The sequence below is a fragment of the Gorilla gorilla genome, chromosome 1, assembly GCF_029281585.2.
Source record: "Gorilla gorilla gorilla isolate KB3781 chromosome 1, NHGRI_mGorGor1-v2.1_pri, whole genome shotgun sequence".
NCBI lineage: Eukaryota > Metazoa > Chordata > Mammalia > Primates > Hominidae > Gorilla > Gorilla gorilla.
In genome coordinates this window covers 49,048,386-49,066,512 of record NC_073224.2, presented here as the reverse complement: position 1 = coordinate 49,066,512, position 18,127 = coordinate 49,048,386, and the positions used below count along the sequence as shown (strand labels likewise).

Sequence of the window (18,127 nt, the reverse complement as noted above, 5' to 3'; positions counted from 1 at the left end):
AGATCGCTTGAGCCCAGGAGGTCGAGACCAGCCTGTACAACATGGTGAAACTCTGTCTCTACAAAAAATACAAAAATTAAATGGGCATACTGGCACACGCCTGTAGTCCCAACTACTCGGGAGACTGAGAGGTGGGAGGATTGCTTGAGCCAGAGAGGTCGAGGCTGCAATGAGCCATGATCATGCCACTGCACTCCAGCCTGGGCAGCAGAGCAAGACCTTGTCTCAAAAAAAATGCTATGCTGTATGCTTTATTATATTAATATCCAATAGAATAAAGACACATGCCTTCTATAGAGAACTAAATTAATAATGGTGAGATAACATAGTTAAATTCTCATTTAGCAGGAGAAATATAAATGTGTACTATAGGCCAGGCACAGTGGCTCACACCTGTAATTCCAGTACATTGGGAGGCCCAAGGTAGGTGGATCACTTGAGGTCAGGAGTTCAAGACCAGCCTGGCCAACATGGTGCTACCCCATCTCTACTAGAAATACAGAAGTTAGCTGAGCATGGTAGTGCATGTCTGTAATCCCAGCTACTTGGGAGGCTGCAGCAGGAGAATCATTTGAGGCCAGGAAAGGAAGGTTGCAGTGAGCCAAGATCATGATAATGTACTCCAGCCTGGGCAACAGAGACTCTGTCTCAAAAAAAAAAAAAAAAAGGAAAAAAAATGCTCTATAATAATATATGGACACATTTAGCAAAGTAATGTTAACTACGAAGAGCACAACTCACAATATTATAAAATTGTAAGAATATATCTGTACATTAGTAAATATCTATAGATGAGAGTGATATTGTGAATATTTACTTCCGGTAATTTGGGATTTCAAAAAAGCTATTAGCATAATTTACAATAAAGTATAATTTTAAGAAACCATGCCAGGCACAATGGCTCATGCCTGTAATCTCAGCATTTGGAAGGCAGAGGCAGGTGGATTGCTTGAGGCCAGGAGTTCAAGACCAGCATGGCCAACATGACCAAACCCCAACTCTACCAGACATACAAAAATAAACCAGATACAGTGGTGCGTGCCTGTAATCCCAGCTACTCGGGAGGTTGAGGGGGGAGGATTGCTTGACCTGGGAAATTGAGATTGCAGTGAGCCATGATCGTGCCACTAAACTCCAGCCTGGGCGACAGAGCAAGACTCTGTCCCAAGGTTTTGTTTTGGTGAACTTGTGGTCTCTTTTCCCAGGAATTCCTTGTGGGCTACCCCCCAACATCACCAATGGATATTTCATTAGCACCGACAGAGAGTATTTTCACTATGGATCAGTGGTGACCTACCGCTGCAATCTTGGAAGCAGAGGGAGAAAGGTGTTTGAGCTCGTGGGTGAGCCCTCCATATACTGCACCAGCAAAGATGATCAAGTGGCCGTCTGGGCGTCAGTGCATTATACCTAACAAATGCACGCCTCCAAATGTGGAAAATGGAATATTGGTATCTGACAACAGAAGCTTATTTTCCTTAAATGAAGCTGTGGAGTTTAGGTGTCAGCCTGGCTTTGTCATGAAAGGACCCCCTCCCCGTGTGCAATGCCAGGCCCTGAACAAATGGGAGCCGGAGCTACCAAGCTGCTCCAGGGGCGAGTCTGACTGAGGCCTAGAAGGGCCCTGCCAGTGACATGCATTGCTGTTGGATCAGGAGATGAGTATTTGTTTAGGGGGAGGGATGTATGTTGAGGAGGGTGGGAAAGTAAGTTTTGGGGGAAGAAGCATGAAATTAAGAATCTGGGGTGTGCATGCACCCATGCATATGTGTCTTCATTTTGAAAAGCAAGACCTTAATTAGCCAAGAAAAATGGTATTTTGGACTCACCTATTAATCAATTCTCAGGGCAAAGTACCAGCTGCAATCTCTCTCAATTATATTGAAAAATTATATGGACTTTATGGTCAGCTGTGCCCTAAGCACTTTGTATACATTATCTCATTTATTATTTACAACAACACTGTCTTATTTAAGGGCTTGTGTTTTTGATGGCTCATCTTGTCTACTGATGCCACAATAGCTGGCTTAGCAGCAGAGTGGGAGGTGTTATGGCAGATACATAGGGACAGAGAAAGAGCTTACAATTCTTCTACCAACCCTTGTTAGCCTTGTGCAACCACTGAGCTGGGAAGACAAACAGATACAGGGATATAAAGACGGATGTATTGAGGCAGGAGATGGGCAGGGCTTGTGTTCTGGTCATAATCCTGCTGACCAAAACAGAATCTGGCCTAGACAGGATGAAGTGAAAAAACAGCAGCAACAGGCAGATGGCGATGAAAGCAATCACTAGCTGCCCTCATATTCCCATCAGCACTGTGACAGTTTACAAATGCCATGGCTATGATCTGGAAGTTACCACCCCTTTCCAGGAAGGTTCTAAATAACACGCCCCTCAATTTGCATTGATGTGCCCCTTAACTTACCTGTAATTGGCTGGGCATGGTGGCCCATGCCTGTAATCCCAGCACTTTGGGAGGCCAAGATGGGCAGATCACCTGAGGTCAGGAGTTCGAGACAAGCCTGGCCAACATGGTGAAACCCTGTCTTTACTAAAAATACAAAAATTATCTGGGTGAGGTGGCTCGCACCTGAAATCTCATGAGGCTGAGGCAGGAGAATCACTTGAACCCGGGACGTGGAGGTTGCAGTGAGCTAAGATCACACGACTGTGCTCCAGCCTGGATGACAGAGTGAGATATCACCTCAAAAAAAAAAAAAAAAAACACAAAAAACAAGAAACAAAAATAATTTACATGTAATTGAAGCGGGCTTACAGGAGTATAAATACAGTTGCCTGCCAGGAGCCCATATGTTGCTGACTCTGGGCACACTGCCTGTGAGTTAGCCCTGCTCTGCAAAGGGCAATGCCTTTCTAAAAGATCGCTGTCTAGCACCACTGGCTCATCCGTGAATTCTGCCCTGGGTGAGGCAAGAACCCTTCCAGAGTAAGCCCCAATTTAGGGGCATGCCTGTCCCGAAACAGTATGACTGTACTTTAGTCATTGGTGTGCAATCAGAGAAATATGGGGAAATCTGTAAAACAGACTTGGTCTCAGGTGACAGTCTCATTACCTGAATAACGATGGTACAAATCGGGATTACCTCCCTAAGAAATATGTAGATGGAGAATCCACCAATACTAATAACTCCACACCGGATATCCAGAGCTAGAGAAAATACTTCATGCCCTGTAGATTTACAGGTGAATTTGGGGCCATGTGCTAGGGAGAATTGTGTTCTATTTCTCTACCTTTTACTAACTATGAGGCCTTCAGCAGGCATAGGATATAGCAAAAGAAATTCCCCCATAACGAACAAGTACTCTGGAACTGTCCTTTCTACAATGTGTCAGCTGCCTCCAGAAATCCTGCATGGTGAGCATACCCTAAGCCATCAGGACAACTTTTCACCTGGGCAGGAAGTGTTCTATAGCTGTGAGCCCGGCTATGACCTCAGAGGGGCTGCGTCTCTGCACTGCATGCCCCAGGGAGACTGGACCCCTGAAGCCCCCAGATGTACAGGTGCCTCTCTTTCCCCCTCACATGGAAGTCTTACTCCTGTTGTTTTATTTTTTCTTCTCGTGAAATCCTGTGATGACTTCCTGGGCCAACTCCCTCACGGCCGTGTGCTGTTTCCACTTAATCTCCAGCTTGGGGCAAAGGTGTCCTTTGTTTGTGATGAAGGGTGAGTGTGACCCAGTGTTGAGACCAAGGACTCAGTGTGGAGAATCACGGAGTTAATCCAATAGAGGAGCTGACCTAGTAGATAAGAAGTACCCAGAGAGATTAATTTATGGAAGGGTAGTTTTGAAATAAGGGTAGGGACTAAGTGGCACCACCTTCAGAAGACAATGAAAAAATGGCACATACAACTCAATGTCAGATACAAACCTAAATACAGTCACTGATCTTGGGTACACAGTTGGAACTTGAAATTAGTGGGTACATATTTATTTGGAGGCAAAAGAACATAATTTTATAAAATGTATGCTAGAAAAAAAGATGAATGAGATGGAAATTGTTTGCCTCATAATAAGGCAAAGGTTGTTTTAGGAAACTTAAAACCAATCAATAGTGGAATCTGTAATAGTGTATGAATAACTATGGTTTAACCCAATTACATATCTTCATGTCAAGAATGGCCAGTGTAATTGTTTTGATGCAAGATTTTTCTCAGCCACTTTGCCAGCTGGTGACCTCTGGCCAGAAACATCCCTGTCCAGGCCTTGCTCTACCCAGGATCAATGCAGGAGACACCTCATCTACTTGGCCCACCCAGGCCGTGCCAGGCTTGTGCTCTGATGCAGAGCCCATGGCTGCCGTGACTACATGCTCAGCCTCTGGGAGGGGGTGTGTGAGTGAGCAAGTGTGGGTTCCAGCTGGCCGCGCCAAGCACTGGCACAGGAGCGGGCTCTGTGCAAGGCTTGCGGCTGGACCAGGCATGTCACACTGAAGGGAATGTGTTGGTGCCCAAACAGGGGTCCCCACAACCCCGAAGCCCAGAGGGGGTGTAACAGCATGGTAATAGCTCTTAGCATTTGATAATGCCTGTAGCCTAACAGATGGTGGTGTGTTAACAACTCTGTCGGTTCCACCGCCCCGCTCAGGCCTGCATCTCCAAGGCTGACTTGGCCTGCATCTCCAAGGCTGACTTGGCCTGCATCTCCAGGGCTGACTGGACCTGCTGGTGCTTCCTGTTGCATGGAATAACTGCCCTCCCCTAGGAGACGGCAAAGAGCCACTGTATTACAGCCTTCTTCATACCTGCGTTTGGTGGGTCCTGAGTTCTTATCCCGCATCCAAGAAGAACAAGCTTATGCTGACAATAGAAGGGTGAGGAGGGTGGAGAAGAGTTTTGCTGAGTGACAAAACAGCTTCTCAGCGGAGAAGAGACACAAGGGTGGACCCCAGATGAAGTCAGGGGGTCGTTCTCTCAGTGTGGCTGGTTCTGGAGCTTTTATGGACTCAGAATTGGAAGTGTGTGTTAATTGGTTGGTGAGTATGCAAAAAAGGCTAAAACAAAGCCACCACTCAAAGGTGGGCACAACAGTGCAAAAAACCAATTAGGGAAGAGCAGGTATATGTGAAATAGATGAAGAGTGGGGATCAATCAGAGGAAAGCACACCCAACAGGAAGAGAGGTTCTCAAGCCAGTCCATGGATTTACCTGGAACTTGTAGCTAGGCTTTAAACTGTCTTCAGCTTGAAGGTCGGGTTTCACCGGGATCCGCCCCATCTGCCTGTGATTTGTCTGCCTCCTGCTTCTACCACTGTCAAGTGGTATTATTCGTTGCTTATGTGTACCCATTATTCTTGGTGATACAGTATGAGTCTGGGGGATAACTAGATTGAGCAATTAAGGAGTTATTTTTAATAATTTCCAAGGATTCTTTGGCATTTACAAAGTCCACCACCTAATAATGATTTCCAATTTCAGAACGATTTTAGATTTCAGAAGGGAAGCAGTACTCAATAGTAAGTTGAGCATTTCAGGGTGGCAAAGACTCCTCCCCCGACCCTTCTTTTTTTCTTAGAACACATGGTTCAGCATGCTTCTGTGAGCCTCTTTCTGGCCTGTTACATTTGGAGTGGCGAGAAGAACAGATATTCCTGGCTTTGCTTACCAAATCAAAAGCTGTTCTGCCTCATGACCCACTAATGAGAATAAGTGGGATGTCAGAGAGCCATCAGTGAAAGATGACACCTGAAGGTTATGGCTCTTGTGCCCATGGAGAAGTCTGGTTCTGTGTTCATGCCTTCTGTAGGTGATGCTGGACTATGAAGTTTATATGGCACTTCAGCTCTGATTGCTTTGCCAGTCACAGGGTACCATGGTTCTTTAGAATAAATTGGCCTTTGAGTTTCTGTCAGCTACTGAAGAATTCAGATCCCTAATGAACTAAGACTTTTAGCTAGACCTGAACCTAAGACCCAAATGATAGTCAAGGAGGAAATGGTAGTGAGGAAGCTGAGCATCTATTAGTGAAGAAATCAAGGGAGAGATGGGAATTGCTCACACATTTGCTACCGCTTTTTTTTTTCTTTAGGTTCCGATTAAAAGGCAGGTCTGCTAGTCATTGTGTCTTGGCTGGAATGAAAGCCCTTTGGAATAGCAGTGTTCCAGTGTGTGAACGTGAGTAGAAAGAACTATGTAGTTTGGATAGCTCTCCTTATTTTCATTTTCCAGTGTGTTTTACTGCACGGAATCACTTGTCTGGATCTTTACTTAACTAAATTACTGATTAAAATACTTCTCTGTTGGAAGAATTTCAAGAAGGGTCTTGTAGGACTTTTCTGACATTTGTTACTAATCTGTAAATCACTTAGTTTAATGACAGTGTTTAATTTTGTGGGGAATGTGTGGCAAGAAACTAAATGACATAAAGGTGCAGCACATTTTAGTCAGTCATTTATTTTTAATTTTCTTATAAGGAGTAATCTTTCTTACATTTTTTTTTCTTTTTTGAGACAGTTACCCAGGACAGAATGCAGTGGTGCAATCACAGCTCACTGCAGTTTCAATGGCCTGGGCTGTAGTGACCTTCCCACTTCAGCCTCCCAGTAGTTGGGACTACAGGTGCATGCCACCACACCTGGCTAATTTTTTATATTTTGTAGAGATGGAGTCTTGCCATATTGCCCAGGCTGGTCTCAAACTCCTGGGCTCAAGCTATCCTCCCACCTTGGCCTCCAAAAGTGTTAGGATTACAAGTGTGAGCCACCGTACCCAGCCAAATTTTTATGTTCTTTTATCCCCTCACGTATCATAAACAATTTAGTCAGCTTGTTTTTTAGCCTGCAGTATTGAATGACATAGGGCTTCCCATGTGCTAGGACTTTCCATGTGTAGAAAAAGCAATGAAGAGTAAAAGAATAGTGAAGCCACCTCCCTACTTTCCTGGAGTATATTTTCTTGTTGGGAAGAAGATTCAAAACAATAAAATAAGTAAACAAAATTCTAAAAATTATAATATATAAAATGGTAGTTAAATAGGGATGTTATGGAGAAAATAAAACAGAGTTATATGATAAATTAGTACAGTGGAAGGAGCCGGGATGACGAATCAGTGTCTGAAATGATGAGGTGTCCTAAATTTCCAAACCATCCACTTAAATAAAATATCCCAAAATTCAGAAAGAATTCAGAAACTCAGATAAAAGTACACATTTGACATACTAAGACATTACTGATTTACCCTATTCTGTCTATTAAAGCAAGGCATGATTTTTTTAAACCTTTTTTTCTTATTGGAAAATGTTTAATTTGCATTGTGTTAAAATAACTTACAGAAATCAATTTGGATATTTTATGGTGAGTATTATGGTGAAGAACATTCAATACCTAAGGAAACTCAAGTATCCAACAAACTCAACCCTTACAGAGACACATAGAGCTGAAAATAAATATATAAATAAACTTAGGAAAAACACAAGTAAAATTCAAGCATGAGAAGTTAATCATTGTTTGATGTACTAAGTCTTTTATATACACATAATTCCGATAAACTTGGGCATCTCTTCTCAAATTCATATCAAATTAGAAGCATCAAGTGCTTTTAGGGAAGGAACTGTTCTAAACAGACGAAAAGAAGGAAGAAATGATGGCTAATAATTTGGAAGAAAGAAAAAAAGTCTCTTTGGCACCATTTAATCTGGGTAAAAAGAGCCTTACCAATGTAGTCTGATGACACCATTGGAAATTTGGTATTGGTCCTGATGATAACGGTCTTGAATCACCAAGAAACATTTACATTGCTAAAGATGATAGTTCATGATTATTAAAATTCATAGATTTCCTTGGAACTTATGGTCTCTGATGGCCAAAATTTTGTCTGTCTTGAACCTCATTGTCAACCCAGGAATCTTACTATGCCTGATTTACAGTAGACAACCAAATGGGTGTTTGTAAAAAAATTAAAAAAAATACTTTCCAAATTCATTATGAACGTAGCTACCTGGATGGTCCAAAAACACTGTCTTTGGGCTTTTGCAATAGACTGTAATTTAGGTCTCACACCAGTTAGTTGCCTCTCAACAAAAGCCTTACAGATTTAAATTCCATCCACCTTAGTTATAGTCTTTCTAAAAGAAAAAAAAATTATATTCATAGCACAGTCTCAGGTCACTAATATTTCAGTCATCTTAAGTGAAACTCTAATAGAACTTAAAAGCTCTTGTTTTCTTTCTAGAAATCTTTTGTCCAAATCCTCCAGCTATCCTTAATGGGAGACACACAGGAACTCTCCTTGGAGATATTCCCTATGGAAAAGAAGTGTCTTACACATGTGACCCCCACCCAGACAGAGGGATGACCTTCAACCTCATTGGGGAGAGCACCATCCGCTGCACAAGTGACCCTCATGGGAATGGGGTTTGGAGCAGCCCTGCCCCTCGCTGTGAACTTCCTGTTGGTGCTGGTCAGTATCCGCTTCCACATATCCTAAATGGGTTCAGAATATGTAGGTGAGAACCTCCATATTTCTATAGTGACAGTCATTTTTGCTTGTGAAAATGGCTTTGCTGTAACTGTCAGAGACAGAACTACCTCCCAAGTGAATGACAAATGGGTTCTAGATAGGCACGCTGTCTCAATTGTTGGTATTCTGATGGCCCTTGGGGTGAGGAGGGTGGGATGGTAAGGAGAGAAGAGGGTGGACAGTGAAGAGAATTGGTGAGGTCCAGATTTTGTACAGAAATTTTTGAAAGTACTGAAAACAAATGCTAAAGAATGTACTCTTTTATTCTACCTCTACTATGAGTTGTCTTTATCCTGGAGAGATGGATGTGCTGCACAAAAAGTACATGATGATGTAATTTACTTCAGAACTGATAACGCTATAAAAGTAATTTAAGAAATTCAGATGTAGGGATTTATACTTTTTATGTTGTTTCCAAGGGTTTGTTCAAGCTGCTGACTATATTTAGTTGGTCCTTCACCTCAACATTAACAAAGGGAACTCGGGAGGCCCTGGAGAAGCAGAGTTTGAGACTGTACTCTTAGCCTTCATAGCTCCTTCCTTTGATATATTACTCTGGCTTTAAAAGACAGTACTTGACAACCGTAGATGCATTTGTGGCTGTGACTGCCCACACAAGCTCCATCCTCCAGTAAGGACAGAAGAGCATTGAATTATAAAAGGTGTTGACTTTTTAATGTGTTCTTTTGAGATGGAGTCTTGCACTGTCTCCCAGGCTGGAGTGTAATGGCACAAACTCGGCTCAATGCAACCCCCGCCTCCTGGGTTTGAGCAATTCTCCTGCCTCAGCTTCCCAAGTAACTAGGATTACAGGCACCCACCACCACATAAAAAATTTTTGTATTTTTTAGTAGAGACAGGGATTCACAATGTTGGCCCGGCTGGTCTCTAACTCCTGACCTCAGGTAATCCACCTGCCTCGACCTTCCAAAGTGGTGGGATTACAGGCATGAGCCTGGTGCTGACTTTTTTGACCTGTTGGCTAATTGGACTTAGAATTTCTGTATGTTGAAAAATAAATAACACAGTAGATAGATGAGAAATATATGGGAAACACAGCAAAGGGTTAATAGTGTTATCTTACAGGTAGCAGTAGTGGTGGTTGTGGTACTAGTTGTAAAAGTTAATATATAATGAACACTTAGTACCACTGTTAGATAGGCTGGACATGGTGGCTTATGTCTGTAATACCAGCACTTTGGGAGGCCAAAGTGAGACGATCACTTGAGCCCAGGAGTTCAAGTGCAGCCTGGGCATTATAGCGAAACTCTGTCTCTACAAAAAATAAAAAAATTAGCTGGGCGTGGTAGTGCATGCCTGTAGTCACAGCTTCTTGAGAGGCTCAGGTGGGAGAATCCCAAGCCTGGGAGGTCGAGGCTGCAGTGAGCTGAGATCACAACACTGCACCCCAGCCTGGACAACAGAGCAAGACTCTGTCTCAAACACACACACACACACACACACAAGATAGCTTCTAATTTAATTACACAACAACCTATGAGGAGGATAGTATTCTTATTGTCTCATTTTATAGGTGTAGAAACTGAGACACAGAGGGTTTAGGTAACTTGCACAAGACCACAGAATGGGGTAGCCTGGGTTCAGCCAAGCAATCTACTTATCTGTAGAGACTGTGCACTTTAACAATAAATAAATGGTCAACGGACCTAAATATATAATTCAACAAGAGAGAATATTTAAGTACTGTCATAATGAAACAGAAAGCTATCAGGCAAGGTCCCAAACACCAGATAATGGGCAATTCTTAAGTTGGATGAAGGAGATACATACAAAGAATTAGAATGGGCCAAATAACTATTAACCAGCAGGTTCTTGGAACTCAGAGCTTAGTGTAAACTCCTCGTGAATTGGGCTGAACAACATAGGAACTCCTTTTGTCTCTCTGAACTAAGACTCAGACTAAAAGCAGTCCCCTTTGCCTTCTTGTTCCTAGTCTCTTTACCCTATCTAGTCTTGGCCTTTGACATCTTACTGCTTTGTAGTGAGAAGAGACAAAGAAAATTTCATGATCTTAGAGACTATCGAAACAGAAAAAATTAAACCCAGTATTTTTTCCCTAAGACTTGGGATAGATTGCTTAAGATACCAGTCCTAGGCCTTCCTAAAATGGAAGATGAGGAACTAAACTGGGGCGGTGGTCCAGGCTTGGAGTGACATGCCATAGAGGGTTTTGAGACAGAATAGCAATCCAAAGAGAAAAAGGAACCTTTGAGTACTAGGATCAGAGCAGGAAGAATATCTTGGGATACTCAGATCCCCTATCTCCCCATTTCAATGGCCCAGTTACATCAGAGGCCTGATTCATTTCAAAACCTTCCTCAGAGCAAGGGGTAATTGCCAGGTACCGTTTAAAGCCAGAATTAATACATATAACCCATATTTACGCTGTCTCAAGACTAATTAGCATGGTGTTGCATGCTAGACAAATAAGTTCAACTCCAGAAAACATGTAAAAACTAACAGAAGTTTCTACTTGAATATCTTAAGAGAGGCTTAAAGAAAAATTAAACTATGTGACACTCATTAAAATGTCCCCAAATCGTCTTTACCCATTTCCATTACCCAGTGTCCCATTCATTAAAGCAACTGCTTTCCTAGAGCCTAGCTTCTCTCAGTTCCACCCAGACTGTCTCTCAATAGTCTCCCCACCTTCTGGACCTTCTTAGTTCACAAGAAGTCTCCATGCCATTTCTAAGGTAAATGGAGTTTCTTCAGTTCTGCATAGTTTGATGCAACACAGCCTTGAAAGTTTCTGCAGGGAAATGCAGAAGCTATCTTAGGATGCAAGATTTAGAGAAAGGGTGTAAATATCTTTCTACTTTGGCACATAAATATACAGAAACTGTTTAACCTCACTAGAACTAAAGAAATGCAAAAATAACAAAGTACCCTTTTTTTATTATACTTTAAGTTTTAGGGTACATGTGCACATTGTGCAGGTTAGTTACATATGTATACATGTGCCATGCTGGTGTGCTGCAACCACTAACTCGTCATCTAGCATTAGGTATATCTCCCAATGCTATCCCTTCCCCCTCCCCTCACCCCACAACAGTCCCCAAAGTGTGATATTCCCCTTCCTGTGTCCATGTGATCTCATTGTTCAATTCCCACCTATGAGTGAGAATATGCGGTGTTTGGTTTTTTGTTCTTGCGATAGTTTACTGAGAATGATGTTTTCCAGTTTCATCCATGTCCCTACAAAGGACATGAACTCATCATTTTTTATGGCTGCATAGTATTCCATGGTGTATATGTGCCACATTTTCTTAATCCAGTCTATCATTGTTGGACATTTGGGTTGGTTCCAAGTCTTTGCTATTGTGAATAATGCCACAATAAACATACGTGTGCATGTGTCTTTATAGCAGCATGATTTATAGTCCTTTGGGTATATACCTAGTAATGGGATGGCTGGGTCAAATGGTATTTCCAGTTCTAGATCGCTGAGGAATCGCCACACTGACTTCCACAATGGTTGAACTAGTTTACAGTCCCACCAACAGTGTAAAAGTGTTCCTATTTCTCCACATCCTCTCCAGCACCTGTTGTTTCCTGACTTTTTAATGATTGCCATTCTAACTGGTGTGAGATGGTATCTCATTGTGGTTTTGATTTGCATTTCTCTGATGGCCAGTGATGATGAGCATTTTTTCATGTGTTTTTTGGCTGCATAAATGTCTTCTTTTGAGAAGTGTCTGTTCATGTCCTTCACCCACTTTTTGATGGGGTTGTTTGTTTTTTTCTTGTAAATTTGTTTGAGTTCATTGTAGATTCTGGATATTAGCCCTTTGTCAGATGAGTAGGTTGTGAAAATTTTCTCCCATTTTGTAGGTTGCCTGTTCACTCTGATGGTAGTTTCTTTTGCTGTGCAGAAGCTCTTTAGTTTAATTAGATCCCATTTGTCAATTTTGTCTTTTGTTGCCATTGCTTTTGGTGTTTTAGACATGAAGTCCTTGCCCATGCCTATGTCCTGAATGGTAATGCCTAGGTTTTCTTCTAGGGTTTTTATGGTTTTAGGTCTAATGTTTAAGTCTTTAATCCGTCTTGAATTGATTTTTGTATAAGGTGTGAGGAAAGGATCCAGTTTCAGCTTTCTACATATGGCTAGCCAGTTTTCCCAGCACCATTTATTAAATAGGGAATCCTTTCCCCATTGCTTGTTTTTGTCAGGTTTGTCAAAGATCAGATAGTTGTAGATACGCGGTGTTATTTCTGAGGGCTCTGTTCTGTTCCATTGATCTATATCTCTGTTTTGGTACCAGTACCATGCTGTTTTGGTTACTGTAGCCTTGTAGTATAGTTTGAAGTCAGGTAGTGTGATAAAGTACCCTTTTTTTAAATTGTCCATTAAATTAACGACAAACAGGTTTTTATGTGAACACCCAATAAAAAGTAAGGATGTAATGTAACGAATATTGTTGTATATTGAAGGTACTATTGTAAATTGGCAAAATCTCTTATGAAAAACAATTATGCAATGTGTGTGGACAATAATACAAATATTCCTGCCAGTTAGCCTCCTAGAACTCCAATCTAAGAAAATAGTGTAAAATATAAAATAGTTTATGCATTTTATTAAGGGTTTCTAAACTAGAAATAAATGCACAATAGAAGTCATTGAATATACTATGATGCATCTACTAGATTATATTAGTTTGCCTTTGTTGTAACTTATATTTCTAGTATATAAATATGTGAAAACATACCAGAAGAGAATGTATCAAAACACATTTTGGGTACTAGGATTTGGGGTGATTTTTTTCTTTAGTTCTGTATTATAAGTTTTCTTCTGTAATTGTATTACTTTTATGAGAAAAATATTAATTTTTAAAGTCTTCTTGGCAGTGGCTCGCGCCTGTATTCCCAGCACTTTAGGAGGCTGAGGCGGGCAGATCACGAGGTCAGGAGATTGAGACCATCCTGGCGAAGATGGTGAAACCCCGTCTCTACTAAAAACACAAAAATTAGCTGGGTGTGGTAGCACGTGCCTGTTTTCCCAGCTACACAGGAGGCTGAGGCACAAGAATCCCTTGAACCCAGGAGGCGGAGGTCGCAGTGAGGTTGCACCACTGCACTCCAGCCTGGCGACAGAGTGAGACTTTGTCAAAAAAAAAAAAAAAATCTTCTCTGAGTGCAGAAGGTAAAATGAGAGTATATGAGTGAAATCAATGGCTTTTTATAAAAAATATTTGTCTGAGTCCTGAATAAAAATCAGGATAAATTGTCACTGGCTGAGAAGTCCTGTTCAATCATGTTGCATGCCAGAGTGACATTTTTGTGACTTTTGTCTTCCTTTTAGGTTCACATGATGCTCTTATAGTTGGTAAGTTTTATGAAGTGTTTGCTGAGGAATTCTGGCATCTTTAACAGTAAGTACCTACTTATAATGACTGCAATGTAGAAAGAGAGATCAAAATATCTTGAGTTATAAATTCAAATAGAAAGAAAATTATGATGAGTTTAGGCCAGGATATGGTGAAACTGGCATCGTCATATGCCAGGTTATTGAGTAACCTTCCTCAAAGGTTCTTTACTATCTTTGAACCACTACAAATGCATAATCATTCAACAGTGTCAAAAAGTATTTATTTGAATGTGGTGGGAGAATGAAACTTCTTCTTTGGGTTATAACCTGGAGTATGCTTCCAGATGGTGATTATGCCCATTTGTACAAATAGAAAGCTACAAGACCAGTCTTCCGAGCCCATGTCTGTGATCTGCCTATGTAAGAAGAATAGTTTTGTAATAGAGTTTGCTTCCAAGGGAATCTCTATGGCATAGTATTCTTACATCCCTTTTTATACATCTGGACACTGAGACACGGAGGGTTTAGGTAACTTGCCCAAGACCACAGAATGGGGTAGCCTGGGTCTAACCAGGCAATCTACCTATCAGTGGAGACTGTGCACTTTAACAATCAATAAATGGACAAAAGGACGTAAATATATAATTCAACAAGAGAGAAAATTCCAGTATTGTCACAGTGAAATGCCTGTGTGTTAAGCCTTAGGCGAGAGACATGGGCAGGGCCATGGAGAGCCAGTGGCCAGCTGTCCCATCGCACTTCTCACTTACTTGTGGAAAGGCTGATGGTGGACTAAAGGTTGCAAAAGAGGTCAGCTCACCCCTTAACTATAATAACCCTGTGGGAGTGAGACTAATGCTATAGAAACCCAGAGTAAAGCAGAATGTATAGTTACATCTTTAAAAAAAAAAAGCATTGGCAATCTGTAGTGGGACTGGATACTAAGATAGAATTTAAAACCTGTGAGTTATATTTTCCATGCATTTAATTACCTTGTTTTACTGCCTAGGCACTTTACTTGGTACGATCATCTTTATTTTAATCATCATTTTCCTCTATTGAATAATTTTCAAGCACAGAAAAAGGTAAGTATAACCATATTAGCCCAAGAAATGTAAACTGTACTTACCCCCTCTTGGAAGTCAAAAGAAAGTAAAAGACAAACAAACCCATTGCTACATAAACAGATGTGGTAATTCTTATAAAGAAGGTCCTTGACACACAGTATAGACAAAGAGGTATTCACACTAAAGGAAGTATATAGGATACTAAGAACAATTAAAAATAATAATAATAACAAAAACCCAGCATTTTGGCCAGGTACAGTGACTCATGCCTGTAAATTCAGCACTTTGGGAGGCCAAGGTGGGCAGATTACTAGAGGCCAGGAGTTCGAGACCAGCCTGGGCAACATGGTAAAATCCCGTCTCTACTAAACATACAAAAAATTAGCCGGGCGAGGTGGCACACGCCTGTAATGTCAGCTGCTTGGGAGGCTGAAGCACAAGAATTGCTTGAACCCAGGAGGCAGAGGTTGTAGTAAGCTGAGATTGTGCTGTTGCACTCCAGCCTGGGCGACAGAGTGAGACTACATCTCAAAACACACACACACAGGCACACACACACAAACACATAGCATTTTAAGCAAGAATTGAGTTTTACAGAAAGAGAAAGTAGGCAGAAGGGGTTTTTAAAAAGTTGTTAATGAGGCTGTTTGAGATCCTAGTTTTGCTAAGACATTGCAGACACTGACCTCTAAGCCCAGATCCTATCATAGCACTAGAAGTTAGATTGGGTCACTTATGGCACACATAGGCTGCCAGTGGGGAAGAACTGAGACTTTCCATTGGGTATTTTAATATATGAACAAATATTTTGTAATTACAATTAACTTTTTTTTTTTTTTTTGAGACAGAGTCTTGCTCTGTCACCCAGCCTAGAGTGCAGTGGTGCGATCTTGGCTCAATGAAACCTCTGCCTCCTGGGTTCAAGGGATTCTCCTGCCTCAGCCTCCCGAGTAGCTGGGACTACAGGCATGTGCCACTACGCCAGGTTAATTTTTGTATTTTTAGTAGAGACAGTTTTGCCATGTTGGCCAGGCTGGTCTCAAACTCCTGGCCTCAAGTGATCCACCCGCCTTGGCCTCCCAAAGTGCTGGGATTGCAGGCATGAGCCACCATGCCAGGCTACCATTAACTTTTCACACTTGAAAAAAAATTCCAAAAATTAAGATCTGAGTAAAGAAATGTCTTTGACAGGGAAGAGAACATACGCAGCTTTTGTACTGGTTGATTGAAATATAACAACATCAATGAGGCCAGAATCAATAATATCAATGTTACAAGGTTGATGAGCAAATTCTATACCCATAAAAAACTGAGGGCCAGGCTCGGTGGCTCACGCCTGTAATCCCAGCATTTTGGGAAGCTGAGGTGGGCAGATCATGAGGTCAGAAGTTCGAGACCAGCCTGGCCAACACAGTGAAACCCCCATCTCTACTAAAAATACAAAAAGTTAGCTGGGCATGGTGGCGTGTGCCTGTAGTCCCAGCTACTCGGGAGGCTGAAGCAGGAGAATCGCTTGAACCTGGAAGGCGGAGGTTGTGGTGAGCTGAGATCGCACCACTGCACTCCAGCCTGGGCAACAGAGCAGACTCTGTCTAAAAAATAAAAATAAAAAAAACTGAATTTGCAACTTTTAAGTGAACAGTTTTCTACAGGAAATATTCTAAACAAGTACAGTTTCCTACAATGAGCTTTACAGCAACTGAAGTTTTCGTATTTCACAGAGATTTCAATACACTTTTTTAAAAGTAGTTTGTCATAGTAGATCTTGCTGTAAACAACCTAGTCAGGAACTCAATTTCATGGGAAAATAGTGAATTGGTTGACATTTAAATTTAAATCATTATCCTTCCTAACTAATGTTCTCTATATTGTATGGCTTGACATATAGATGTTCTTTGCTCTTTTCTATTACAAAAAGAAAAGATAAGTAGCTGGGCACTTTACCTTAACAAAGTACTTGTGTCAATACATTTTTCTCTTAAAGTTTCTTGTTAGGTACCACTATAATTTGTGAGTTATTTTTATTTTTTTTTTTGAGATGCAGTCTCGCTCTGTCGTCCAGGCTGGAGTGCAGTGGTGCATCTCGGCTCACTGCAAGCTCCGCCTCCCGGGTTCACGCCATTCTCCTGCCTCAGCCTCCCACACAGCTGGGACTACAGGCGCCCGCCACCACACCCGGCTAATTTTTTGTATTTTTTTAGTAGAGACGGGGTTTCACCGTGTTAGCCAGGATGGTCTGATCTCCTGACCTCGTGATCCGCCTGCCTCTTTTCTATTACAGAGACAGTTTTGCCATGTTGGCCAGGCTGGTCTCAAACTCCTGGCCTCAAGTGATCCACCCACCTCGGCCTCCCAAAGTGCTGGGATTGCAGGCATGAGCCACCATGCCCAGCCTGTGACTTTTTTTTTTTTAATTTACTAAGTCTGAATTAAAGAAGTTGGGGCTTCTAATCTTCTGTATCTATACCAGTCTCTAGTTGAAACTACACAAGGGAAATGATTATTGGGAAAAAGAAGTAATAAACTTAAATAATCAGAAGGCAGAGGTCCCTTCTTTTGGAAGGAGTTGGGCTGATTAATCATGCAGTCATACCTCCTTGAGTGGGTGTGGCCAATAAGCTAAGTCATTGTGGCTATGTGAGAAGGGCCAATTATTCCTTATCTGGAGCTCAAGCTTTCCTCACAGAAAGAGAAGGGCATAAAGGGCCTCATGGCAAAGAAGAAGGAAGTCATGTGGGAAACACAGAATATGAGTGGAAAGTATCGTAGTGGTCATCAAGTAAGAAGAGCCGTTTATCCTGGAGCTAAAAAAGACCTGCAGAGATAGAATAGTGTAGAACAAGATGGCCTGCTCTATGGGAGAGCCACAATCACACCAGGACTAGACAGTAGCAGGCTGATGTATATCTCAAACACTGGAGACAATTCAGAAACTGCATAAACAGTCTGAAGACTTACTAAGAAACTAAAATGAGGCTGGGCGCGGTGGCTCAGGCCTGTAATCCCTGCATTTAGGGAGGCCTAGGCGGGTGGACCACCTGAGGTCCGGAGTTGGAGACCAGCCTGGCCTACATGATAAAACCCCATCTCTACTAAAAATACAAAAAATTAGCCAGGCATGGTGGCGGGCACGTGTAATCCCAGCTCCTCAGGAGGCTGAGGCAGGAGAATCACATGAACCAGGGAGGCGGGGTTGCAGTGAGCCGAGATCGTGCCACTGCATTCCAGCCTGGACAACAAAAGCAAAATT

At 41.9% G+C, this 18,127-nt stretch overlaps 1 protein-coding gene across 1 annotated transcript in view; it reads left to right on the top strand.

The window, feature by feature from the left end:
• Nucleotides 1–13,886, top strand: part of CR1L (complement C3b/C4b receptor 1 like) — a 78,007-nt gene extending 64,121 nt beyond the window's left edge. Inside the window, 2 exon segments of the mRNA XM_031014464.3 lie at nt 8,194–8,421; nt 13,805–13,886. Of these exon segments, the coding sequence (XP_030870324.3) occupies nt 8,194–8,421; nt 13,805–13,872 (296 nt within the window). The 3' untranslated portion in view covers nt 13,873–13,886.
• The last annotated feature ends 4,241 nt before the right edge of the window (nt 13,887–18,127 follow it).